The 27,999-nt window shown below is 38.0% G+C and overlaps 1 protein-coding gene across 2 annotated transcripts in view; it reads left to right on the forward strand.

Moving 5' to 3' along the window:
• Window positions 1-27,999, forward strand: part of CDC5L (cell division cycle 5 like) — a 47,347-nt gene that overhangs the window by 10,841 nt on the left and 8,507 nt on the right. The window contains exons 6-15 of one of the 2 annotated variants that reach the window (XR_006597800.1): window positions 3,325-3,543; window positions 4,923-5,067; window positions 6,655-6,843; window positions 11,337-11,485; window positions 13,530-13,692; window positions 15,968-16,132; window positions 18,937-19,017; window positions 19,307-19,549; window positions 22,808-23,005; window positions 25,265-25,412. Coding sequence is in view for 1 of the 2 variants with exons in the window: in XM_019830671.3 (XP_019686230.1) it covers window positions 3,325-3,543; window positions 4,923-5,067; window positions 6,655-6,843; window positions 11,337-11,485; window positions 13,530-13,692; window positions 15,968-16,132; window positions 18,937-19,017; window positions 19,307-19,549; window positions 22,808-23,005 (1,552 nt within the window). In the remaining variant the exon portion in view is untranslated. The remainder of the gene's footprint in view (window positions 1-3,324; window positions 3,544-4,922; window positions 5,068-6,654; window positions 6,844-11,336; window positions 11,486-13,529; window positions 13,693-15,967; window positions 16,133-18,936; window positions 19,018-19,306; window positions 19,550-22,807; window positions 23,006-25,264; window positions 25,413-27,999) is intronic. The other variant, XM_019830671.3, reaches the window with a different exon arrangement.

A 27,999-nucleotide genomic window follows, 5' to 3' on the forward strand; every position in this document is an offset into this window, starting at 1 on the left:
TTAGCAGCATTGTGTGCAAGATAGAGCCTCTGTCTGGGCACAAGAAAGAAGTGGCCCTGGTTCTGGGCCACTCTTGTTGGAATGTAACCTCTGCAACAGGTATCTGGAGGCAGGATGAAAATTGCTGATGTTCTGCCCCTCTTGTAATGAAAGCCTTCCTGTTGGGATCTGGAGGGGAGAGAGAACCCTGTGGTTTTGGCTGCACCAGTGTGGAGTAGAGTTTATATCTCCCAGTGCTGACAGGGGTAGGAGATGAGGAAGTGGGTCTTAATTCAGATACTATAGACTTTCACTTTTCTTTAATGAATTTTACTAGATTTGTAGCTGGGGTGCAGGGGTGCAAGAGTACCTGGCTCTGGGGGGTCCCAGACACACCAGATTTGGCCACTCCCCATTGACAAAATGCAAAGGCAGAGGGACGAGTGGTGGTGGAACAAGACAGAAATTTATTTCAGTGAGGCCAACGCCGGGAAGACTTGCACTGGCGTTTCAAAGACTGTCTCCAAAGTGCCAAAAATACTTCCTGGTTTATGTAAGGAAAGTGGGACAAAGGTCAGTGGGTATTTGCAGGTGGGCAGGAAAAGTCTGGCACTCAAGGTCTTGGAGTTCATTACCTGCAGGGTCTTACTGGCTTGGGGCAGTCCTTATTGCTTGAGGGGGTAAGCTGGAAAGAAGAACTTAATTAGAAAGTACAGACTGTGGGGCTGTGGGAGGGGGGTGGGCTAAATGGGTAAGGGGCATTAAGGAATCTACTCCTGAAATCATTGTTGCACTATATGCTAACTTGGATGTAGATTAAAAAAATAAATAAAAATTTAAAAAGTACAGACTGATACCACAATGGGGGTAGTTGAAGCCCTCTTTCAGATTTTCTTTTTTCCCCTTTTTTTTTTTTTTTTTAAGTTTATTTATTTATTTTGAGGGGTTGGATAGGGAGAGAGGAAAATCCCAAGCAGGCTCTGACCTGTCAGCTCGGAGTCTGACACGGGGCTTGATCTCACAAACTGAGATCATGACGTGAGCCAGAATCAGAAGTTGGATGCTTAACTGATGAGCCACCCAGGTGCCTTGTCTTTCAAATTTTCTTCCTTTCTCTTTTTTTTTTTTTTAATTAAAATATTTTTCGGGGGGCACCTGGGTGGCTCAGTTGGTTAAGAATCTGACTTGGGCTCAGGTCATGATCTTGGTTTGTGAGTTTGAGCCCCCAGTAGGGGCTGTGCTGACAGCTCAGAACCTGGAGCCTGCTTCAGATTCTGTGTGTGTGTTTCTCTCTCTGCTCCTCCTCACTCATGCTCTCTCTCAAAAATAAAGTAAACATTAAGAAAAAAAATAAGGGACGCCTGAGTGGCTCAGTCGGTTGAGCATCCGACTTCGGCTCAGGTCATGATCTCACAGTTGTGGGTACGAGCCCTGCATTGGGCTCTGTGCTGATAGCTCAGAGCCTGGAGCCTGTTTCAGATTGTGTCTCCCTCTCTCTCTGCCCCTCCCCAACTTGTGCTCTGTCTCCCTGTGTCTCAAAAATAAATAAACATTAAAATTTTTTAAAAGAAAAAATTTTTAAATGTCTATTTTTGAGAGAAAAGCGCAAGCAGGGGAGGGCCAGAGAGAGGGGGACAGAGGATCTGAAGTGGGCTTTGCACTGACAACAGAGAGCCCGGCGTGGTGCTCAAACTCCTGAACTGTGAGATAATGACCTGAGCCAAAGTCGGATGTTTAATTGACTGAGCCACCCAGGCACCCCTCAGGTTTTCTTGAATAAATGTTTCATCATGTGCTATATCTCCTTTGGATCCTTTCCAGAGACTTAAACTTTTTTTTTTTTTTTCTAATTTTTGTCAGTTTTACTGGGGGTGTAGGTCTGCAGAGCCTCATGCTGGAAAGTGTTCTTATATGCTGATTTCCCCTTTTAATATTATAAATAACTTTTCTCGTCATTATATCATTAGAATTATAGCATCATGGGAAAATACAAAAAAGTAAAGATTAAATGAAATTCTAACCCCCAGTGATTATTGTTCATATTTTGTTGGACATCCTTCACATCTTACAAGCGTATATTCACTGATAGATATATGCATGTAATTTTTACATGTTGTTCTATAGCGTGTAAACTTTGTAACGTGTTTTACACACCAGTATGTCTTGAGCATCTTTCCCTGGCAAAGTAGATTTACAGGTTTTTTAAACGTTATATAGATGGCTGTCTGATATTCTAGCTTATAACTATGCTATACGTTTTCTTAATTTCTTGGATGTCTAGATTGTGTCCAGTTTTTAGCTTATTTATGAATGCTGCTTGAAGTCTTGCAGCCAAGGCCTTGTTTATATTACTTATTTCTTTAGGCTAAAGGCTGAGGAATGAAATTATTGGGTTAAAAAGTGTGAGAAACTTCAGGGTTTTAATGTGTATTTCCAAATTCTCTTTGGGGAAACTACACCCATTTGTTTTCCATTACCACTGAGGGTGACTGTCCACTTTTTGTGTACTTGCCATTGAAACAAAAAACTGAACACTGTTAATTAGATCTGCAGAAATGGTACTTGATTTAATTTGTGATTATTAGCTAAGTATACCTTTTATCATTTTGGCTATTTGCATATTTTTCCTTAGAGAACTATTTGTTTTCTTCTGTTCCTCCCCCACCCCCCTCCCCTTGGAATATATTAAACAAAAAAACCTGAATAGATTGTTTATATCTAACCGTTCCCAATATAAATTGCAAATGTTTTTTCCTGTTGTCTAACTTTTGTTTTATGATTAAAAAAAATAATTCTATAGAGATATAAAATTTAAAATTCAAAGCTGTTGGGTATTTACCTTTGCCTTTTATTTAATTTATATTAAGTGAGTAATTCCCAACCACAGTTAAGATGCATACTTACTTATATAGTTCCTTCTGGTTTTTCTTTTTGCTTGTGTGTGCGTATCTTTAAATCAAAAGGGAATTTATTTTGGTGAATGGTTGTGAGGTGAGGATTTAAATAAATATTTCTTGGGGTGCCTGGGTGGCTCAGTTGGTTAAGCGTCCGATGTCAGCTCAAGTCATGATCTCACAGTCCGTGAGCTTGAGCCCCGCATCAGGCTCTGTGCTGACAGCTCAGAGCCTGGAGCCTGCTTCAGATTCTGTGTCTCCCTCTCTGTCTGCCCCTCCCTGCTCATGCTCTGTCTCTCTCTGTCTCAAAAATAAATAAAAACATTAAGAAAAAATTTAAATAAATATTTCTTCCCCAAATATCCAAGTAGTTTTCTTAACTCTATTAGATGATCTGTCCCTTCCCCATGGTATGTGATTTTCAGGGTGATCTTGTGTTGTTTTTCTTCAGGCGTCTTGCAGCCCTCCAGAAGAGAAGAGAACTTAGAGCAGCTGGCATAGAAATTCAGAAGAAGAGAAAAAAGAAGAGAGGAGTTGATTATAATGCTGAAATCCCATTTGAAAAAAAGCCTGCTCTTGGTTTCTATGATACTTCTGAGGAAAACTACCAGGCTCTTGATGCAGATTTCAGAAAATTAAGACAACAAGATCTTGATGGGGAACTAAGATCGTAAGTTGCCTTTCTGATTTTGAAAATGGAAAAGTATAGTAGGAATTTTATGGAGGGCCATGCGCTATCCTTGTCAGAGCCAGATTTTTATTATTTAGGACAATGTGACCTACATAATGTTTTTATTTATTTACTGGATTCACGTTTCTGAGAAAACCAGTGACCCTTGCGGTCGTGTCTTTGGCATAGAAGGCTGTTTGCATCTCCTGACACATCAGCACTTGGCTCTTAGTGTAGTCTTTACTCACTGAGTCACAGTCTTAACGTTGATGTGCATTTGTGAACAAGTTAGTTATTTTACTAAGGGACTGAGGAATCTGTCAAAATCTGGTCTGGTTTTTTGTCTATTCTAGTGAAAATTTTATCTTGTTTTCTTTGAATGAAATTAAAGTTACCGATGCATACCTAAGTCTTTTTATGGGGATACGTAAGTGTATTTATAAAATGTTTGTCTAAAGGTGCAGAGGATTTTGCCTATTTCTAGGGATTTTTAGAGTTTTCTCTATTTCTTCCATCTGAATTTTGTGGGGAGAACTTTTTATGGTTGTCAGAGAGTTTTAGTTTTCTACTCCCCTACTGACCTTCCACTCTGTGGACATGAATTGGGACTAAATGACAGGTGTCAGGCACCATGAAACAGGATTTTCTTGGATGTACTCCATTGTATTTGTTTCTCAAATTAAGACCTTGTATGAGGTAGGCTGTTTGAATAAAGAGGTGGAAGTGGGAGCGGCTCATCTGGAAGGAACAGGCTGGATGGGGAAGAGGCTGACACCCAGACTGGGAGGAGGCATTCTTGGAGCTTTCAGAGGTGGCCTTGAGCCTGGCGTTAGACTAACCATTTGTCAGGACTGAAATATCCTTTAAAAAAACAAGTGAATTAAAAGAATCATAATGAACAATTGAAGAACAGTTTTAAAGGGAAATTTAAAAATTCAGTGTTTTAATCCCATCCCCTTTGTATTACTGTTTTCCGTTTTTTTGTATGCTTGTCTCCATCATTTTCGTAAGTGCACGCACATACTTTTGTAAGAATGTAATCATGATATAGGAATAGTTTAATTTTCTTGTTGAAATTATATATAAAATTTTGTTTATCATCATAGTCTTTATGTAGGCTTAATATTTAATATGTAAGTTACTTAGTACTATATCTTCTTATTAATTCTATCGCTATTCTCAGCCTGCATTCCTCTTGAGTATAGTGGGTGAGTAATGGTATAGGGCACAGCTTAATGTATTTGGATTTTGTCTTCTTATCAGTAATTTTTTTAGGAATGGGATTATTTTGTTCGAAGTGTATGAGTATTTATATGGCTTTTACTGTTATTGTCTATGTGTAACTTTTAAAAATCTCTCTCTGCTTTGATTCATGGTAGGGAAAAAGAAGGAAGAGACAGAAAAAAAGACAAGCAGCATTTAAAAAGGAAAAAAGAATCTGATTTACCATCAGCTATTCTTCAGACTAGTGGTGTTTCTGAATTTACTAAAAAAAGAAGCAAACTAGTACTCCCTGCCCCTCAGGTAATCTAATAATAACAGTTTTTTATTGTGTGAACTCATATGCTTATAATTTATTTAGCACATGTTTGAAGGGTCTACATGCCAGGCTTTTGCTAGGTGTTGGGTGCCCTTAAGAAACTTACAGTGTAATAGGTGAGCCACGTAAGGATAAGTCCTTGTGATTTACTATGATAAGTAACAACTTCTCTGTATAAATTATTATATCTGGCCTTAAATTGCCCCGTGATGGTTTAGTAAGTAATTGTCAGCTTTTAGCAATTTGTGAGCAGGTTAGGGCTCCTGGCCTCTTATTGTAGCCGATTAGGATACAGGTGGTATTTGGCTGTGTGGACTTCAGGCTGCTTTCTTATAGGGAATGTTTTGTTGTGTCATACTTCTCTTTTTGAGACAACAGCTGTGAAAATTAACGTGGGAGATGTGAAGAGAGAAACATACCCTCGTTCAGCTTATCATTCAGCTTATCAAGGAAGAGCCTTCTCTTCCTTTGACTTAATTATAGTTGGTCAGAACCATGGGAATTTGGAAAAAGTTCTTGGTTTATTTTGAATAGTACAGCTCTGTAGAATTGGACTGTTTGGTTTAATGGAGCAGAAGGATGGACTTAGGAGGCCAGAAGAGCTTCTTTCTTTATCCAAATGATGCACTTACGTCAACACAAAATTCTTGGGCATAAACATGACATAATTTTGTCAGATGCTGCCATCCAAGTACTGATATTCCCTTTTTTTTTTTTTTTTTAAAGTTTATTTCTTTTGATAGAGAGAGAGAGAGAGAAAGTGCTCATGTGCCTGAATGGGGAAGGGGCAGAGAGGGAGAGAATCTCAAGCAGGCTCCGCAGCATGGGGCTCAAACTCACGAACTGTGAGATCATGACCTGAGCCGAAATCAAGAGTCGATTGCTTAACTGAACCACCCAGGCGCCCTAAAGTAGTGATATTTCTTAAATTGAGATTTTGCCTGTAATTTTTTTTTCTTAGTTCTCTTTGGGATACTTACTTTTTAAAAATTTATTATTTTTTTATGTTTATTTGTTTTTGAGAGCGAGAACAGCTGACTGAGCTGTCAGTACAGAGCCCGACGTGGGGCTTGAACCCACAAATTGTGAGATCATGACCTGGAGCTGAAGTCAGACACTTAACCGACTGAGCCACCCAGATGCCCCTAGGATACTTATTTTTGTAAAATTACTAAGATAATGCTTTTTGATTTTCTCAGGGATCTTATGGCTCAGTGGACTTTGATATTTTAATTGGTTTTTAGGCCCCCCTCCTTTGATGGTTGTATACAAACGTGATTATTTTATGTTCTTGGTTTATTGATGTGGTAGTTGGTTTGAAAGCATTTCATTATAGAAATACAAGACTTTGCCACTTGATAGTATATCATATATGGAATTTATCCCCACATTATATGGGGAAGACTTAAAAACTTTTTTGTAGAATTTTTCAAACCCACAATAGTGAAGAAAGTAGTACAGCAAACCCCTGTGTACTCATCACACAGCTTCAGTGATTCGTCTTTCTGGAATATGGAAGTTTTAGGCTGTATTGTTCTTTGGTTAAAATGTTGCTGTATGATGATTTTTAGATTTCAGATGCAGAACTCCAGGAGGTTGTAAAAGTAGGCCAAGCAAGTGAAATTGCACGTCAGACCGCTGAGGAATCTGGCATAACAAACTCTGCCTCCAGTACGCTTTTGTCTGAGTACAATGTCACCAACAACAGCATCGCTCTTAGAACACCTCGTACACCGGCTTCCCAGGACAGAATTCTGCAGGTAAGCTGTCGGATAGTAGAGTGAGCCTTTCACTTCTTGTCCTTGAAAGTGAAGGAGCATAGTAAGTGATTTGGTTTCTTTCTTTTAAAAGGGATAAACTAGATCCTAGAGATTTCGTTATTAGGAACCTAAATTAGCAGATTCAGTAATGAGGTGATTTCATTTCCACATTTATTCATAGGTTTGTTTGTTTTGTTTTTTTGAAGCTAGCCCTTCGAAATCTTTAGTACCTATTAGTAAAGCAAAGCATTTTAAAATTTCACATTGCCTAGCAGTCCTAGAGTCAGATGTATGTAGTCAGTAACTTTTAAAATTTCCTTGCATTTCTGTGCTTAGCTTGGCACAGGCTGCCATCAGTACTGTTTCCCTCTCTCTCCTAAACACATGGGGTATACAGCTTTGTAGGGGGTTTGTATGCCAGAGAATAGCCACACCTAACAAAACACTATTGAACATCCTTACGTCTCATTTCCTCTTCTCTAATAGAAGTACATTTTAAGGTCTTTATTAGGAGTCACATGGTTCCTATTAAAACTTAGTAAGAAAAATCGTTGTGCTCCTCATTGCTTGCTCTCTAGAGGCACCAATTACAACTCTGTTTTTACCATCTTCTTGCTTGGACACTTGTTACTTGTTGATTTTATTTTCAGTTTTAGCCACTTCTCCACCTGGGGATTTGAACATTTGGCTCTCCCACCCTCTTCCTCTATCATGCATGCACACTCTTTCTATTCCCTCATTTTCCATTATGGTTATATCATAATTTTGATTAGCTCTGTATTCTTGGTTTACTTTATGACTGTGCAAACTATATTCATTGCTGAGCCCACAAAGTGCCTTATGATTACTTATGATTATGTTTTTTTTTTAGTTAATACTTGTTTTATTCAGATACTAAATTTTTTGATGACTTAGCACAAATTCAACTCTAGATTGACACTGTCTGTGCAAATCTCTTGTAATCTGATCAAATTTTAGATATTCTCAGCTTCTTGAAAAAGTCTCAGAATTTCTGAGTGTTCTATTCTGGATGATTACTCTTTTATTTTATCTTTTTTATTTTAATGTTTTAATTTTTATTTTTACTTATTTTTTCTTTTTAAAAAAATTTTTTTTAATGTTAATTTTTGAGACAGAGCGTGAGCAGAGGAGGGGTAGAGAGAGAGGGAGACCCAGAATCCGAAGCAGGCTCCAGGCTCTGAGCTGTTGGCACGGAGCCCCACGCGGGGCTCGAACCCACGGACCATGAGATCATGACCTGAGCCGAAGTTGGACACTCAACCAATTGAGCCACCCAGGCGCCCCACTTATTTATTTATTTTTTTAAGTTTATTTATTTTGAGAGAGCAGAGGAGGGGCAGAGAGAGAGGGAGAGAAAGAATCCCAGGCAGGCTCTGTGCTAATAGCACAGAGCCTGATGCAGGGCTCGAACTCACAGACTATGAGATGATGACCTAAGCTGAAACCAAGAGTTGGACGCTTAACCAGCAGAGCCACTCAGGTGCCCCTATGTTTTTTTTTGAGAGAGACAGAGGCAGAGAATGAATGGGGGAGGAACAGAGAGAGAGGAGGACACAGAATTCACAGCAGGTTTCAGGCTCCCAGCTGTCAGCACAAAGCCTGACTTGGGGCTTAAACCCACAAACCATGAGATCATGACCTGAGCTGAAGTCGGTGCTCAACTAGTTGAGCCACCCAAATACCCCTGGACGATTAGATCTTGTTTACAGCTTGTTCTCTTGATTTCCTGTTACTGGCACCCTAGAAAGTCTCTTGGATCACCTCTTTCCTGGCTCCCATGTCTTTGGTTTTTTTTGGTTTATGTCTGTTAGTGAAAGGTTACTGAAGCTATGGAAGTTCCTTCAATAACTTTCTGAGGAAGGGTTCATGGCAGATGGAATTTTTAAGACCTTGCATAGCTGTGAATTATTGGTCTATCTATAGTATAACTGGGTATAGAATTCCAGATTGAAATCTTTTTTTTTTTTTTTTGTCTTTTAAACTCTACACCCAACGTGGAGCTTGAACTCATGACCCTGAGATTAAGAGTTGCATGCTCCACTGGCTGAGCCAGCCAGGTGCTCCCAGATTGAAATGGTTTTTGTTTACAGTTTTGAAGGCAGTGCTCCAGTGTCTTCTGGCTTCTATTATAGCTATTGAGATCTCTGCCATTTAGCCATTTTTTCCTTTCTCTAGAAGCTAATATGATCTCTTTTTCACATGCATAGTTCTTGGTGTGGGTCTGTTTTCAATCATTCGCTAGGAACTTCGTGATCTTTTCATTCTGGAGATTCCTGGCCTTCAGTTCTAGGATGTTATTTTGAAAATTTTGTTTCCTCCCTTTCATTGGTCTATTTCTCTTATGAAATAAAATAAGAATTTTCTTATTTATTCCTCTCTGGTTTTCTGTTTTAATTGACCTTTTGACTTCTTGCTAGGAGATTTTCTGTGAATTTTATCATTTTTCGGTTTTTAAATTTCTACAATCACATTTTTAATTTCTAAGAGCTCTTTAAAAAAAGTATTCAGTTTTTAAATGTTTCATTTAGTGAATATTTTGTCTTATTTCTCTGAAGCTATTAATGATGGTTTTGTTTTATTTTTATGTTTTCTTTTCCCTGTATAGTATTTAAGTTTCTTTTGTTCTCTGTTTTTCATATTGGATGTTTCCTCAAATATCTTTTGATCTTTGGCTCTCTGCCTGTATCTAGGGGTTAAGGGCAGGGTAGTTAAAAGTAGACTAGAAGCTCTTTAGGTGTGGGTAAGGCTCCTCAACTCCAGGCTTCCCTGTAGGCTGAACTGTCTGCTGGGTTTCTTTGGCAAATTCTTGATGTCAGTATTCTACATCTTTTGGGTTAGTCAGATTCTTGAGAAAAGTAGCTTCCAATTTTCTGCCCAAAGGTATAAAGCTGGCCAGACTTTTAGGAGCCTAGTTGGGGAAAGTGTTTTGTATTTGGACTAGCAAAAAGAACACACACAGGACTTTGGTAGTGTGAAATTCAAGGTTCTTTCCATGAATTAAGAACAGAGTAATGGATAATGGAATAAGCCTTATTCTGGTTATCTTCATTTATTTTTTAAATTTTTATTTATTTTTTTTAGAGAGAGTGTGTGCACAAGTGGGCGGGGGAGAGTGGCAGAGGGAGAGAAAGAGGGAGAATCTTAAACAGGCTCCATGCTCAGCACAGAGCCTAATGTGGAGCTCAATCCCATGACCCTAGGATCATGACCTGAGCTGAAGTCAAGGGACACTCAACCAACTGAGCCATCCACGTGCCCCTGGTTGTCTTCATTTTGCCCCAAAACTTACTGGCTTAAAACATGTCATTGATGATAATGGTCTCTCTTGGTCAGGAATTCGGTCCGGGCACAGGAAGAATGGCTTGTCTCTGCTCCATGATGTCAAGGGCCTCAGCTAAGAAGACTCAGCACTGGGGGGTGTCTTGACACATAGGGACTTGAATCATCTGCTTTCCATGACTGGTGGTTGATGCTGGCTGTGGGTTGGGTCCTCACCTGAGAATGGGGAATGCATCTGCATGTGGCCTCTCCAAACCTTGCGCTTTCTTTCAGCCTGTGGCCTCAGGACAGTTAAACTTCTCTCATGGTGTCTCAAGGCTCCATTAGGGGTGTTGTAAAGAGTGTGGTAGGAAGCTGTATGTTTGCTCACCCTGCCTTGGAAGTCAAGCTGTGTCACTTTTCCTGCATTCTGTTAGTTACAGGTAATTCACAAGGCCACCTGGATTCAAAAGGAGGGGACATAGACCTCCACTTCATGATGGGAGGAGTATCAAGGTTGGATTCTAAGAAGAGCACATAAGATGAGAGATATGGCTGTCATTATCTTGGAAGATGTAGTCTTTCACAGGCCCGGAGTTGGGGATTAGGAGATTGTGGGTGCAGTGATAGTAGTAAGTGCTGCAGGGTTGTGGCAGAGGGACTAAAGACTTCAGAACATTGGCAGGCCTGCCTAAAGAGGACAAGACTTCCGAAAGGAATTTGCCTTCATGAGTTTTCTCAGGAAGTGGATTGGACTGGCCAGTTAGAGGTATCTTAACTTCCCAGTAGAGGAAACTGAGAGTCAGAGGGGCTAATGAACACTGGAGAGAGTTCGTGATAAAGCCAGACTAAAATCTGGGTATTCTGACATTTAGCCTAAGTTCACGTTGGGAAATTTCCATTTTTAGTTCTTTATGATTGTAAAGAGATTTGGCACAGGTAATAGAAGCTTTTGAGTCATGATAATTTCATTTTAAAACATTTTTTGATATTTAAAACTTTATTCCAAAACTTCTGATCTGCTGTGTTAGGTTGACAGAGGAATGGAAGTATTGAATTCTGTCATGGCGAGTTCATTTTATCTGTTGGTGTTCATTAAGAAAATGTATAAGAATTCTGTCTCCTTTGAGGTTTATATAGTAGTACCAGAAGAGAGGATTCGGCTATTCTGGCTGAACTGTTAAAACACACTTCTTTACCTTCTTGTTTATCAGGAAGCTCAGAACCTCATGGCCCTGACCAATGTGGACACCCCATTGAAAGGTGGACTTAATACCCCTTTGCATGAGAGTGACTTCTCAGGTGTGACTCCACAGCGGCAGGTTGTACAGACTCCAAACACAGTTCTTTCTACCCCATTCAGGTATTGTAAAGGAATACATCTTTATTGTTTTAGAAAAACTTCAAGGATTTGGACAACATGTTTGTTTTAGTAATGTTGACAGAGAATGGAAATAAGTATTTAACATGGCTTTTTGATTTCTTCTCACTCATGGTAGTAAATAACATAGTAATACCCAGGAATTGGTTATTACTGTATGGAACTGTCTTCTTTTTTCAGAGTTTCTGATGCTATCACCTTTTTTCTGAATACATTTTATCTGATTTATTGACTTTAAAATTTTTTTTTTTAATTAAAAAAAAAAAGAATCTGAAAGAGGCTCCAGGCTCTGAGCTGTCAGCACAAACCCCAACATGCGGCTCGAATTCATGAACTGCAGGATTGTGACCTGAGCCGAAGTCAGACGCTTAACCAACTGAACCACCAGGCACCCCCATTTTATCTGCTTTAAAAGAACAAATCAGTCCATTGTTCGTTTGATCATTTGTTGAATTTTATAAAAATTGTAGTCCTTTATCTGTATGTGTTACTATTGCTTTTCTCCCAACATTTTTTTTTTTTTTTTTTTTTTGAGAAAGAGAGAGAGATAGCAAGTGGGAGAGGGGCAGAGAGAGAGAGGGAGAGAGAATCTTAAGCAGGCTCCATGCCCTTTGTGGGGCTTGATCTCATGACTGTGAGATCATGACCTGAACTGAAAACAAGAGTCAGATGCTTAACCGATTAAGCCACCCAGATGCCCCATATCCCAACATTTTATTTTGAAAATTTCTAACATTCAGAGAGGTTAAAAGAATGGGAAAGCAAACATCCATATTTCACCATCTAGATTCTACAGTTGTTAACATTTTACCGTGTTTGCTTTTCACATATCCATCCGTCAGTCCATCTAATTATTTAGTGCTTTTCAAAATAAGTTGCAGGTTTCAGTCCATTTCACTTCTAACACTTTCTTGTGCTTATCGTTAACTAGAGTCCAGAGTTCAGTCTTTGTTTATGATTTTTTTTTAAGTTACTATTTTTTAAGAGGAATTTTTTAGATAGAAACCTTGTAGAAGCAGGTCATATTAAAATGAAATTTGAGCTTTTAAGTTTGGAAATCTTTTAGGTTCGTTTTTAATTTTCAGTGTTAGGATATATCCTCGTACTGGTTATTTAGTATGGGAGTGTCTCAAACTGTTACAACTGTGCCTGACAGCAGGATCAAGAAGCATTGGCAGCCAAATCCTAATATACAACTTAACACTTTTGCAGGGCTTGTAAGAGAGCCTAATCCTTCTATCCCTGTGTATGTCTTGTCTCTCAACTAGATTGTAAGCTCCTTGGGGGCAGGGACCCTGTCTTTTGATAACACTCATCTCACCTTTGGGAACATCTGCCTGGCAGATCACTTGTCTGGAACAGAGCTAAGGTATAGGAAGTAAGCACCCAACCAACCAACCAACCAACCAACCAAAAACAGGCTTTGAACAACTAAGATATCAGTTGCAAAGTCTGTGGATTTTATTTATTGCTAAGAGAGTCTCAGCCCTCACTCAGAATTGTTCATATATAGACATGGTATTCAGTTTCCAAACAGAACGTAAAGGAGGAACCGCTGAAGTGAATGCATACCTATGATAGTGGTGTTCTAGCCAGCAGCTACTGGTGGTGAGGGGCAAATGATAAGATGAAGACACTATTGTGAACTTATAAACAATTTCCTAGGGGTCTTTGAGCATTATGGCTGCCCTCTGCCCATGGTATGTTCTTAGCCACCCCACAATGCATCAAGAAAAGGTTGAAATAATGTTTAGTGGGCCTAGTTTAGCAAGGCAAGAAAATGTCAAATGTAATAACTTTACTTGAAGTCATTAAAATAAAAATACTGTGTGTAAATATTAAGCTAGTTGAACTAAACTTGTACTCCAACGTAGAGATCTCACTTAAAACCAGGTAGGAAGACAGATATTCTGCAATCTTAGTTTCTTTCATGCTTTCTTTGTAAAATAATTTATGTGAAAAATATTTGGAAGCACAATCCAGATAAAATTGGCACTTTTATTAATTGGAATTTCTGTCTTTCTAGGACTCCTTCTCATGGATCTGAAGGGTTGACTCCCCGCAGTGGGACAACTCCCAAACCAGTTATTAACTCCACCCCGGGTAGAACTCCTCTTCGAGACAAGTTAAACATTAATCCCGAGGATGGAATGGCAGACTACAGTGATCCCTCTTATGTGAAGCAGATGGTACATGTCAAATCCCTTTAATATTCTTTTTTTTTTTTTTAACTGTTTTATCTCATGGACGTTGTATTAAAATATTTTCCCTTGTTGGTGCATGTTACATATACTTTAAGATAACTGTACACCTATGGATTCCAGAAAAGGAAAATGATTTATAGAACTTGAGAAGGAGAACCTTTTGGTCTCCGAAGCCTACTTACTCTTTTTTTTTTTTTTTTAATTTAAAACATTAAAAAGAAAAATATTTATTTTTGACAGAGAGAGAGAGGGAGCATGTGAGTAAGGGAGGGGCAGAGAGAGAGGGAGATACTGAATCCAAAGTAGGCTCCAGGCTCTGAGCTGTCAGCACAGAGCCTGACGTGGGGCTCGAACCCATGAACCATAAGATCATGACCTGAGCTGAAGTCGGACGCTCAACTGACTGGGCCACTCAGGTGCCCCTAAGCTGACTAATTTTTAATGTGTTTGTGAATACTGATTATGCTGATAGTAGTTCTCCTTGTATGTCATATGATTTTATTTTTTATCATTTACTAATAGTTTACTTTCTTGAATGGCACTCTTTTTAACTTCTGTAAAACAAATTGTGAGTTTGGAATGCCTCATAAATTAGATTTTGAGCCTTGATTCTTGTTTGCTCTAGACTTTTAGAAGAACTATCTAGATCTCAAAGCCAAATTAAGTTGATGTTTATTGCTTATCTTAGTGAAGTTTTCTTTTGTATATTTTGCAAGCTGATACAGACAGCTAATCATAAAAGCCACAGTTTTGTTTCTGCCCATGTTATTGCTTTTCTTATGTCACTCTTGGGTCTTATATGATGCCACAGAAAAGCATTGTGAGTTTTTTTTTTTTTTTTAATGAGTTCCAGTGATACCTGTTTTTAGTTTACAAATTCTAACCTAGTGTATAGATTTGGTTAGTTTAGAATTTTTTATTAAAAAGAGTGTTTTTTTTACTGTTTATTTTTGAGAGAGAGAGAGAGAGAGAGAGAGAGAGCGCGCGCGCGCATGCTGGGGAGGGTAGAGAGAGAGGGAGACACAGAATCCAAAGTAAGCTCCAGGCTCTGAGCTGTCTGCACAGAGCCTGACGCTGGCTTGAACTCACGAACCATGAGATCATGACCTGAGCTGAAGTTGGACGCTTAACTGACTGAGCCACCCAGGCATCCTGAGTTTAGAATTTTTTTAATGCCCAGCTTGATATCAAGTAATGTCAACTGTGAATGGCTACATAATAGCTAAACAAATGAATTTAATGTGTGCAGAGCACTGATTTGGAGACTTCAGAGGATCTAAAGTTGAGTAAAGATGTCCTTTGTCTTAAGGAAGTTTATACTCTGGAGAGATTGACAATGCTAAACCAAGTCCACAAATAATTGTAACGTAAGAACAAAATAAGCTTTCTGTGTAAAACCAACATGCTTGGGGGGGCCAAAGACGGAAATAATCACATTTGTTGGGTGGGTACTAGGAAAACCTTCGTTGAGGTATGCTCAGAAGGAGAGGTGGGGGCTGTCTCAGAGGCCACAAAATGAGTAAGCATGGAATGTATTTTGGACATAGCAGGTCATCTGGTTGGGCCTCACACCTACCATATGTGTAATGGAGCTATGGGGAATAAAAGGTAAGCCAAGGATGTACTGGGGAAAACTTTGGGTACCAGGCAGTTTCTTTTGGGAAGTGTGGACTGTATTCTTTGGTCATCATATGATCTAGTCATTTCTTCCTTTCTTATTCTTTTTTTAATTAATTAATTTGTTTTTAAGTAAATTTTACCCTCAATGTGGGGTTTGAACTCAAAACCCCAAGATCGAGAATCACATGCTCTATTGACTGAGCCAACCAGGCACCCCATGATTTGGTAATTTCTGTTAAAAATAAACACACAAAAACTCAGGCATCTTTTCAGATTAGATTTTATTAGTCCAAGAACAAATTGACTTCTGAATTTGTTCTTTGATTTGCTGTTAAATTTCATGGTCAGAAATGTATTCCTTAAATGGAAATTCTAAAGGATTTTTTTCTGCCCTGCAGAGATAATTCCCAAACCTTCTATTAGAATATCCGAGAGTAACTTTACGGATCACAAATCAGAGTTTTTGATCTTAATTTAGAGAAGAAAGTGAGATAGAAATCAAACAGACTTGTCTCAGCTCTGAAATTAGGGATCATTTTTCTAGAATTAAAATTAGGCTAATTATTTTTTAGAAACTCTTAAGAATGGAGGTTGAATACTTAAGATGTATGAATTGAGAAGATCAATTTTTTTTCTACAGGAAAGAGAATCTCGTGAGCATCTCCGTTTAGGATTGTTGGGCCTCCCTGCCCCTAAGAATGACTTTGAGATTGTTCTGCCAGAAAATGCTGAGAAGGAGCTGGAAGACCGTGAAATAGATGATACTTACATTGAAGATGCTGCTGATGTGGATGCACGAAAGCAGGTGGGTAATTGTGCTAGAAAAGAAGTGTGAAGTCGCTGACTGTGTCAGTAGGCTGAAAGAATGAAGAATGATCATTAAATGTGTCCATATTTAAAAGTTTTTTCAATATCTAAAAAAAGAAATTACCCTAAATTGCTTAACATGGTTAATAATATGTACTCATGTAATTAATAATATACAAGAATATCTTGATAGGCAGTCTTAAAATGTGTGTATGTATATGTGTGTGTACATAATTTAAATACCTCCTGTCAAATTTATTATGCTTCTTTAAAATACACATAAATGTTCTTTTAGACATTGCTTTTCACTCTAGCCAAGAAAAGGTGTTATTGATCAGTCTTAAAAACAAGTGCATGTTCAGTGCACAGAGCCCAAATTAGGATTCAGTCTCGTGAACTGTGAGATCGTGACCTGAGCCAAAATCAGGAGTCGGATGCTTAATTGACTGAGCTACCCAGGCACGCCTAGGATAATTTTAGAAATGGAATTTCATGGGACTCGAGTGTGAATAGCATCAATGTAAACGTATTTCAGAGAGAAGTCAACATGAATGTGCTTTTTATTTTTATTTATTTATTTTTTAATTTTTTTTAATGTTTATTTATTTTTGAGACAGACAGAGCATGAACAGGGGAGGGTCAGAGAGAGAGGGAGACACAGAATCCGAAGCAGGCTCCAGGCTCTGAGCTGTCAGCACAGAGCCCGACGCGGGGCTTGAACTCACGGACCATGAGATTATGACCTGAGCTGAAGTCGGACGCTTAACCGACTGAGCCACCCAGGCGCCCCTGAATGTGCTTTTTAGTTGGTAGTACAGGATAATACTTTATTTTTTAAGTTAACTTATTTTGAGACAGAGAGCGAGAGATGGGGAGAGAGAACCTCAAAGCAAGCTCCGCACTGTGAGCACAGAGCCCAGTGCAGGGCTTGAACTCATGAACCATGAGATCATGACCTGAAGTGAAATCAAGAGTTGGATACTTAACACACTGAACCACCCACGTGCCCCCAGGATATTACTTTTTATGTTTAGTTTTCTTAGTTACTTTGCCTTACATTTACTCTCAGAAATGCCTTGAAATTCTAATATGTTAACTTACATTATTCGTGATTTAAGAATCAGGAAACAACACATTGGCTAGTTTTTTAAATTAAAAATCAGTAGCTTTTGGGGTGGAAGTGAGGGTTGTGTTGCAGGAGGAACAAATAAGAGTCCCCTCTAAGTTTAGGATTCCAATTGATTATTTAAATTTTATTAAATATTTTAATTAAATATTTAATTAATAAAAATTAATTAAAATTTTATTTTAATTCCAATTTAGTTAATATACAATGTGATATTAGTTTCAGGTGTACAGTATAGTGTTTCAACAATTCCATACCTCACCCAGTGCTCATCACGACTAGTACATTCTTTAATCCCCTTCACCTATTTCACCCATCCCCCCCACCCACCTCCTCTGTGGTAACCATCAGTTCTCTATAGTTAAGAGTCTGTTTCTTGGTTTGTCTCTCTCTTTTTTTTTTCTTTTGCTGGTTTGTTTTGTTTCTTACATTCTACATATGAGTGAAATTTTATGGTATTTGTCTTTCTCTGACTATTTCACTTAGCATTGCACTCTCTAGCTCTGTCCATGTCGTTGCAAATGGCAAGATTTCATTCCTTTTCATGGTGGAGTAATATTCCATGTGTGTATGTATACATATATATATGTGTGTGTGTGTGTGTGTGTATGTATTACGTCTTCATTATCTTTATAGGTATATACATATACGCACATATACACACCACAACTTCTTTATCCATTCATCAATCCATTGACATTTGGGCTGCTTCTGTAGTTTGGCTCTTATAAATCATGTTGTTCTAAACATAAAGGTGCATGTCCCTTTGAATTAGTGTTTTTGTATTTTTTGGGTAAATGCCCCATAGTGTGATTCTGGATTGTAGGGTAGTTCTATTTTTAACTTTTTGAGGAACCTCCATACTATTTTTCTCAGTGACTGGACCAGTTTGCATGCCTACCACCGGTGCTCAAGGGTTCCTTTTTCTTCACATCCTCGCCAATACTTGTTCTTTCTTGTGTTTTTGATTTTAGCCATTCTGACAGGTATGAAGTGATATCTCATTGTAGTTTTGATTTGTATTTCCCTGATGATGAGAGATGTTGAGCATCTTTTCATGTGTCCATTAGCCATCTTGATGTCTTCTTGGAGAAGCGTCTGTTCATGTCTTTTGCCCACTTTGTAACTGAGAATGTTTTCTCGTGTTGGGATGTATAAGTTCTTTATATATTTTGGATACTAACCTTTTCTTGGATATGTTGTATACAAATATCTTTTCTCATTCAACAGGTTGTCTTTTGTTGATTATTTTCTTCATTGTGCTTTTTATTTTGATATAATTCCCATAGTTTATTTTTGCTTTTATATCCCTTGCCTCTGGAGACATATCTAGAAAAATGTTGCTACAGCTGGTGTCAGGGACATTCCTGCCTATGCTCTCTTCTAGGATTTTTATTAGAATTCCAAATTAAACAAGAAAAGAATGATTATCTGATGGATGGAGCCACATAAACTTGGAGAATGCTCTAGTAGCTGTTGGCAGTTCTTAGTTTGTATTGTAATGAGAGAATGAATAGACTGATTTCTGTTGCCTTATATTACCTTTCTACAAACTTACACAGACTTCGACAGTTTTAACTCTTGAACATACATGTTCTTATACATGTTTTCAACTTTATTTAAATGTGGCAAATACCATATAGCTGTAATAATGGATATAAAAATAATTTTTTTAGGCTATACGAGAGGCAGAGCGTGTAAAGGAAATGAAGCGAATGCACAAAGCTGTCCAGAAAGATCTGCCAAGACCATCAGAAGTAAGTATTAGAATTTCTGGCTTAGGAAGTTTTGAGTTTCTTCTTATGTGATTGATGCTTTTATATCATTCATAAAGTTTGTGAAACAAAATATTATATTCTTTCTGGAATATAGTAAAGCACTTCCCAGATATAATGTAAAATGTTTTGCTGGTACAAATAAGACCTTAGAAGGAAAGCAAAATTCTTTTGAAAATGTAAAACTACTATTTAATTCATGCTAGAACAAGTAATAACATCAGCATTGGAGTGATAATGTTTGGTAATTGTACTTGTCTTAAAATTTTAGGTAAATGAAACTATTCTAAGACCCTTAAATGTAGAACCACCTCTAACAGATTTACAAAAAAGTGAAGAACTAATCAAAAAAGAAATGATCACAATGCTTCATTATGACCTTCTACATCACCCTTATGAACCATCTGGAAATAAAAAAGGAAAAACTGTAGGATTTGGTACTAATAATTCAGAGCACATTGCCTATCTGGAACATAACCCTTATGAAAAATTCTCCAAAGAAGAGCTGAAAAAGGTATCATTGATTATAAAGTATTCATTAAATACTGTGTATCATGGACAAACACTGTCTTTTCTCATTCTGATATTTATAAACAAGTGAATTTCATGATTAGGAGATAAATGTTCATAGTAAGTGTTATGAAGAAGACCTGCTTAATCATCCCCCCCCCCCCCCCCCCTTTTCATTCAGTGACAGACCTTTTCCAGGTAAACACTGGCTTAGGTGGCGAGGTGTTTTGTTTCATGGGTGTATGCCTCATGGACAGTTGCTGCAAATTGCCATTTTCTGTGTTTAACTCTGCTACTTCTGAGTTGAATTGAATACCTTTAATACCTAAACCTCATTTATTTAGATTAATATGAAAAAGCAGGCATGCGTAAAAAATGTTTTTTTCACCTATTCAAAGAAAAGAAATACGGTTTACTGAATCTTTTTCCCTTAAATCATTTCCCACTATCTTTTTAGATAAGGAAATGCAGGAACATTTTCGTGTATAAAGTCTGTCCTGCCTCCTCCTCCGTATGCATTGATTTTTCTGTTCTGACAGAGCAAACAGCTGTGATTGCGAATAGAAATCTGTTCCATGGTATGAGAATACAGTTGGTGTCATGGTTGGAAGCAGAGTAGTCATTAGCTTTAGTCTTATTTCTTTAGTCCTTAGCCCTGAGGGGCAGTTATAGACTTGTTGATTGGAATGGGTTATGGAATACTTGGGGAGAGAATCCCTACAATATATTTTTTTTTTTCTGTCTTCTCTCCTGCTCTTTACCTGTATTTTTTTCTTGCTTTCTATTTTCCTTTTTGCAAAAGTAATAACGTGTTTATTGAAGGATTTTTAGAAATTAGAGAAAGGAAGGACAGTTTGCCCCTGATTTCTGAGTAACCTTGAATTACTCTTAGTAAGTATGATAGGAAACTGACATCTGTTGAATGCTTACGCTTGTGGCAGGCACATTTTACCATTGGACTGGGGTTGAGAATTACACTCTGAACTCCATACTTGAACAGTCTCCTCTTTTTTTTTTTTTTTTTTTTCAACATTTATTTATTTTGGGACAGAGAGAGACAGAGCATGAACGGGGGAGGGCAGAGAGAGAGGGAGACACAGAATCGGAAACAGGCTCCAGGCTCTGAGCCATCAGCCCAGAGCCCGATGCGGGGCTCGAACTCACGGACCGCAAGATCGTGACCTGGCTGAAGTCGGACGCTTAACCGACTGCGCCACCCAGGCGCCCCAACAGTCTCCTCTTTTTAAAGTGAAAATAGGGGAAGATGGGATTTGAGAAATTTACTGTGTGTATGGAAACCTGAAATAAGGATCACATTGTTACGTAACAGAAGGTTCTGTGGGGAATCGATTCTAATAAAACTTTTAAAAATAATAGTTGTAGGTAGTGCTTTAGAATTATTGGAAACCATTACAAAGTAGTTTGAATTTTTTTTTTTTTTAAGTTTATTTTGAGAGAGAGGGTGAGTAGGGGAGGGGCAGAGAGGAGAGAAAGAGAGAGAGAATCCCAAGCAGCCTCTGCTGTCAGTGTGCAGCCCTATGCAGGGCTCAAACCCATGAACCATGAGTGAGATCGTGACCTGAGCTGAAATCAAGAGTTGGGTGCTTAACTGACTGAGCCACCCATGCAGCCCTAGTTTTTTTTTTTTTTTTTTTTTTTTTTAGTTTAAATATTCTTTCATATTTTATTGTATGTATTTATATTCTTCTCTGTTCCAAAATGAATTTGAAACAGCATTTACTTAGCGAGTAGATTCTCTATGGGCAGTTTAAAGATAAATTAGTAGGGCGCCTGGGTGGCTCAGTTGGTTGAGCGTCCAACTTCCGCTCAGGTCATGATTTTGCGTCTGTGAGTTCGAGCCCCGCGTCGGGCTCTGTGCTGACAGCTCAGAGCCTGGAGCCTGTTTCAGATTCTGTGTCTCCCTCTCTCTGCCCGTCCCTCTGCTCGTGTTCTGTCTCTCTATCAAAAATAAATAAACATAAAAAAAAATTTAAAGATAACTTAGTACTACTGTCTTCTAATAATCATAAGAGCTGAATTTGTAAATTTTTACTGTGTTCAGTTTTGGAGTGAAACACCATTTCTGTTACTATGAAATGTTGGGTTTTCATTAAGTGTGTTAAAATTGGTTTGTTTTTGTTATTTTCTCAGAGATGTTGTTTAAAAGTATCCGTTCTTTATCTTCTATAGACATGATTTTCCGTTGTTTTAAGTTTTTGTATTTGATTTTATTATATATTTTGGTCTTTGATGTACTGGGATGATCGAAAGCTTTCTTTAAGGCACAAAACGATAGTTGTCAGTTTTGAGCCAGGATGCAAAGGGCTGGAAAAAGTTGATGTGGTATGCTTGTGGAGTCCTTGGGTCTCCAGTTGGGCCACACTCTGTGTGTATGTTTTATCATTTAATTCTGATAACAAACATGTCAGGTGGGTATTATCCTCATTTTACAGATGAGAAATGGGCTCAGAGATGTTAAGCAAGTTCAGACAGCTACTTAAATGGTAAAGGTATGATATGTATCCAGGCCTGTCCAACTTTATCTCTCCTCATTCTGTCATCTTAAACTCTCTTTAGTAAAGTAAAAGCTGGTGTGTGAGCCATTATTATTTGATCTGTGCCCCCATCTCATTCTTTGGCAATGTCAGGGGCATCTCTTCAGATGAGAAAAAAGGCATGTATCAGAAGCAATAAATGCCTGGTTCTCCTTCATAATTCTGTGAAGTCTGAAGTGTATGGAGGAATTGGTAGAGTGGAAGGAGCACACCCAAGCGAAGGTACCATTCGGCTTGGGGCATGATCCTGTCTTGCCTTTACTAGTGTGATGTGTTTTTGAAAAATTGCTTAATCTTTCTGAGCCTTAGTTTCATCATCTTTAATAAGAGAGTAATACCAGCTACTTTGTAATGTGTTAATGGTGTTTGGAGATAATGTAGATAAAATTTTTAAATTGAGTTCTTGGCATAGAGTAGATGTCCAAGAAATGGTAGCTACTGTTAATAATAGAGTGAAGGCAAAGATGTTTACTGGTGATATATGGAAGCTTGACTTTCAAATCAGTCTGCGTCAACTTACTGGCTTCTTAATTCATTTTGTTTAGATATTGTTCCCCCCTTCCAAAACGAAAAACAAACAAAAAAAACAGTCAACCACAACACCTTGCCTTTACCCAAAGAAAGAGGAAAAATTAATTTTTTAAAGTTCTCTCTTGATAGCAAGTAATTCTGGTACCCAAGCTTACTGAAATTATTACTGTACACAGGCCCAGGATGTTTTGGTACAGGAGATGGAAGTGGTGAAACAAGGTATGAGCCACGGAGAACTCTCAAGTGAAGCTTATAACCAGGTGTGGGAAGAATGCTACAGTCAAGTTTTGTATCTTCCTGGGCAGAGCCGCTACACACGGGCCAACTTAGCTAGCAAAAAGGACAGAATCGAGTCACTTGAAAAGAGGCTTGAGGTTGGTATCCTTTTAAAATTCTAATTTAAATGTACCCTGATTGAGACAATGGACCAAGTAATAACCACTGGAGACAATTACAGAAAAATAGACCTGAGGCAGTTACTGGTTTTGCAATTCTTGCCTTTTTTTTTTTTTTTAAAGCCTATTTCTTTTGTTTAGTGATGTCTACACTCAGTATGGGGCTCAAACTCACGACCCCATGATCAACAGTTGCATGCTCTTCTGACTGAGCCAGCCGAGTGCCCCTTGCTTTTGCAGCTCTGGAGGGAAAACTGTACTAAAGTGTTTGGTCTTGTTTGGCTTTCATTAATTTTTCAGAATTGCTGGCCTTTATGATAAAGAATGGTGCCCTCCAGGTTGATCACAGGTCAAACAGGACCTTTTAAATGTGGGAGCAAGGAAGACAAGAAGTTAACACTGGTCACCCAGAACAATGTCCATCAATGCTAGAATAGCTTGTTTTCTGTAAAGAAGGATCTCAGTGGTACCAAGGAGCTTTTTTTTCTGGAGCCAAGAGAGCACATTCATGTAACTTTGGTTCCTTTCTGTTCATTCTCTGATTCCTTTGGGTTTGTTAGAGAGAGAGCACCGAGCTGGATTATCTTAGATAATGGCTTCTGTGATTTTTTTCACATCTGAGGAAATGTTGAAATGTACTAGATGGGGGTTTCATGGCACATGGTTTCTTAATATAGTCTGCAGGTTTTGAATTCCAGAATCTGTGTAGGCATTTGGCCAATGGCATGTAAATTGTGGTTCATGGACCACTGGGCTGTCTTGTGGATTTTTCAAGGTGGTCTTCAGGGATGTTTCTGAGGCTAGGGTAGGGTGGGGAGAAAAGGGTGCTTCAGGCAGTCACATGCAGAAATGGCCTCAATTTCCTCCTTTGTGATTACTAATTTCTCTTTACAGAAAGCAAATTGGAAAGTATTTTTATTTAGAGTTAAAAATAGCAGTACCACTTGGAGTGGTTGGTATCATGTGGGGCTAGGGAAATGAAGAGGAAAAAGAGTTCTTGTAATATGAAATTATTCTAAGTCTTAATTTTACCTTTAAGACTACATGTATAGGGATCTGGTGGTTAATGCCTTTGAGCCTCTTTTATCACTTAGTGGGAAATTAGTTTCTCTTTGAAGTAATTCTCATCGTGGGTGAAATCTTTGCAGTCCAGTTGCTGCTTGTTACTCCGTTGTACTGCTAACTTCCAGCAGGGTGTGCTGTTGTTCTGTGTTTTAATTTGGGATTTAAAGTCAGGGAAAGTAGAACATCAGTGGGCACATTTTGAGTTACATTTTCTGTTGTGTTGGCTTCGTTTATTTATAAGTGGTAGTTAGCAGTGTAATCCTGATCTAAGGTCAGCATTGTAATTGATTATAAAGCTATTTGGAAAGCTTTCTTGTAACCTTTATATGTAAATACTTCGGTCTCTCACTTAGTTTGAAAATCTTCTCATTTGAGGTGGGTAAACGTTTTCTGCCCCACGTGGTAAGGACATTTTGTGCTCTTTAAAATATAAAAAAAGTTTTTCCCTAAATCTCATTTACTTTGCTGAGGCACTAACTTTCGTGACAGCAAATAAATGTGTCACGAAGTGAGTGGTGCCATAAAGTACAGTAATTTTTATTTTTATGTTGAATTGGTCTTGTGAGTTTTGAAGGGAAAAATACAGAAAGAACCACTGCCGTTCTTTTGGAGATTTATTTGGGTCGTTTATGAGCAACCATTAAAAACATGTGGCTCTCTTTGTTCAGTTCAGTACCAGGAACTGAAATCTTCCGTTGAACTATTTTTGTTGAAGGATTGGTGATTTTGGAAGAATATTCATAAAACAGTCTGAAGTAATTTTTCTTTTCTTGACTTCTGGATAACTTACTTTATTGTTTACCCAGCTAGTTACTTTTAAAGAATATGTAATCAAATCCTTTAATTTAGTAAACTACACTTATTTCAAATGAAAGTTCATTAAATCTTTAAAAAGAAGAAAAGAGACTCAAAAACCCAAATAAACAACTCCCCCATTTTATTTGTATCCATCCCTAATTCAGAACTAGGCTTGTGTTAGCTTATTTTAGTTTTTGAAGACACAATTCTCCTGGTTTGAAATACATAAATATTTTATTTCAATTGTGGTAATTCTTTCATCATTTCAGTTGATTGCTAAATTATAAACACTATTCAAAGTTTGTTGTGGGGAAGGAACTCCAGTTGTATTATATAAACTAAATGCTATACTTAAATTATTCTTTCCACTCTTAGGTTCAGGGAGATATGCCTTTCTGTGCAAGCACAATACACCATGGCTGCCAGTGTGTTTGATTTTTGCTGTCATGAACTTTGGAACAGCGAATCTAAATTATGGCCCTATCACAGTGTATCAAGCAAGATGAAATCCAGCTTTGTCGTGGTTGGTGTCTCCTAAATGGATTAAAAAATATGCCCTGAGGTTTATATTGGAGCTGGGTCTTTGAGCCATTACTCATGATTAGTATTTGAAATGCAGAATTTAAATGAAAATCCTTAGGATACTCACTTAAAACTAATGGAACCATCTCAGATTTTATGTAGAATGTGGTGGGTGGTGTAAGGAGTCTCTTAAATAAATGGAATCAGAAACTAGTCACAGGTCAGAAGTAAGTGGGAAAGACTTCTGAGTTGTAACCAAGTTCATGTGTTTTATTCTGCTTTGGAGGCAGAATTAATTTTAGAACTGTGCCATACATTTGTGTGTCAAACAAGGCAGCAGCAGCAGCAAACAGAAATGATAACTAATATCAGAAAAGGAAAAGTTAGAAAGCATAGCATGTCGAGGCCATTTAGATACAGTATTTTATTAGCTTCTGAGGGCATTATGGGTGTGTGGTGGGAGAGCAGAGTGATTGCTATCTGTAGTGATGCCCCAGATATTTAAAAAAAATGGTTAACTTCTGCTCACTGTTATATATATATTTTTAAAGAAGGATGCCTAAAATAGTAGGAAACTTTTGTATCAAATGGTAAAAAATAAAAGGACTTTATAGTCCTGGATGTGATCGTATGTTCAGTGACTATTACTGAGCATCTAATATGTGCCAGCCGTTGTTCTAGCACCTGGGAGTGTAGCAGGAACAAAGCGGACAAGCTCTATGCTCTTGTGGACATCAGTTATCTGGAAAATGCTTCATGTGGAGGAGAACCTCATTTTCTGATGATGCCAGATAAATGAGTCATTACTGTATTTGGGAAGTGCAAATAGAATTTGAAGTGTTCTAATTTGTTTCCACTTTAAGTGGAAATAGGAAATCGTCTGAAGACGTAATTATTTTGAGTGAAATAATTTCCAGGAGGTGCAAAAGTGAAAAGAGAAGTCTGAATTTAGGCCTGCTATTAAATTTAATAGTATTTGAAATAGTATCTAAACTGCGTTGAGGAAGTTTGGCTGAAAAGTAGATTTTGTCATGTTAGCTATAAAAATGGAAAGGCTTTCCTTAGAGGTGGAAACTAGGTCCAGAAGTAATACTTCTCTCTGTATTTTACTGGCACAGTCAACTTAGTCAAGAAATATTATGTAACATCGACTTCTTGGAAATAAAGTAACTTGAAAAACACAGATAACACATCTTTCTCAGTGTACTTGTAGAACTCTTAGGAGCACCCCTGACTTTACTGAATGGTTATATTTCAGCAAAATTGGCTGTACAATGGATCATATTTTCTCAGTGATTTTATTTATAAAGTCAGATATTTTTACATAGGAAAAAATTCCCTTAATACTTTAAAGAGTGAAAATTTAGGGTAAGGATCAAGTTGTTGGGCAAATCTGGATGGAGGACTGTATGTTGAAGTTAACTCGGCAGGTTTATGTTCTCTCGTGCGTGTGGGGGAGGGGTGACATGGGGCACAGGAGAGAAGTTTCTGGTACTCTGGAATGCTCCCTTTCTCAAATTCTGCTCTGTGCTTTGACCCTTAAGGGCACTGGCAGATTTCTTGCTTTTTCTATCAAGAAGAGCTGGACCAGAGATCTCCTTGGTACAGTCGTGTTGCTTCTGTTATGCCTCAACGTTGAGTTGAATTTCTTTCAAGCAGTTTATGTGTTTCATTTCCTAGCTCATGCAGATGTCAGGTGCTCTTGGTATTGCTTTGTTGGTGCATTACTGTTCTCGGAAAGGTTTTTGGTAAGGTTTTTTGCCTTACTGTTTAGCTTGCTTTGCCGGGATGCAGTCTGGTGGATGCTAACTCTGGTAGATGCAAGCAATAATCACATGCTTGGACCTGCATCTCGTCAGTGTGGAGAAGGTTCACTGATACGATTTAATGCTAGCGAGTAGTATAGAGATGAAAGGAAAGGCACTGATGGGCTCTTGTTGTTTGCAAACATTTCGGTGGTTGAACCACATCGTTACTACCATAGGATCATATTGCTAAACGATGGACTAGGAAGTGGAGCTGCCATCAACTATGTATTTATTTTGGGTATCCTTAAACCTGTTTTTCCAGTGGTGTAAAGTTATATTCTGGGCCTCCAAGCAAGAGTTTCACTGAGGGATGCTCTTAATGTTTCTGAACCTCACTGTAACAGACTTTAACTGAAGACAGTATTGGAGACCCAAGGATAATGTGTTTATTTTGGAATTACTTAAGCTTAGTAACCTTAACAAACTTAGTGAGTTTGAAAGTAACAATTACACTTTTATAAGTCCCATACAGCCCCCTTTTGTAATGACCCGAGGAAACACTTATGGTTCCACTGATTCATCTCCTGGGGACCATCAGTTTTCCATTGGTCTCTGGCCAGCCTTTTTTAGACAGTTTCTCTTCTATGCATTTAAAAAATAACATTTGTGGGCGTTTTTCTAAAAATAATACCTGTACTTTGTAGAAAATTTAAAAAGAAATTAAAAAACAATTTGAAAAGAAGCCTACCATCCAAACATAATCGCCTTATACATTTTGAGGGATATGTATGTGTGTGTATATCTATTAATATGTGTGTGTGTGTGTGTGTATAATTAAAT

Source organism: Felis catus, chromosome B2 (assembly GCF_018350175.1).
Source record: "Felis catus isolate Fca126 chromosome B2, F.catus_Fca126_mat1.0, whole genome shotgun sequence".
Lineage (NCBI taxonomy): Eukaryota > Metazoa > Chordata > Mammalia > Carnivora > Felidae > Felis > Felis catus.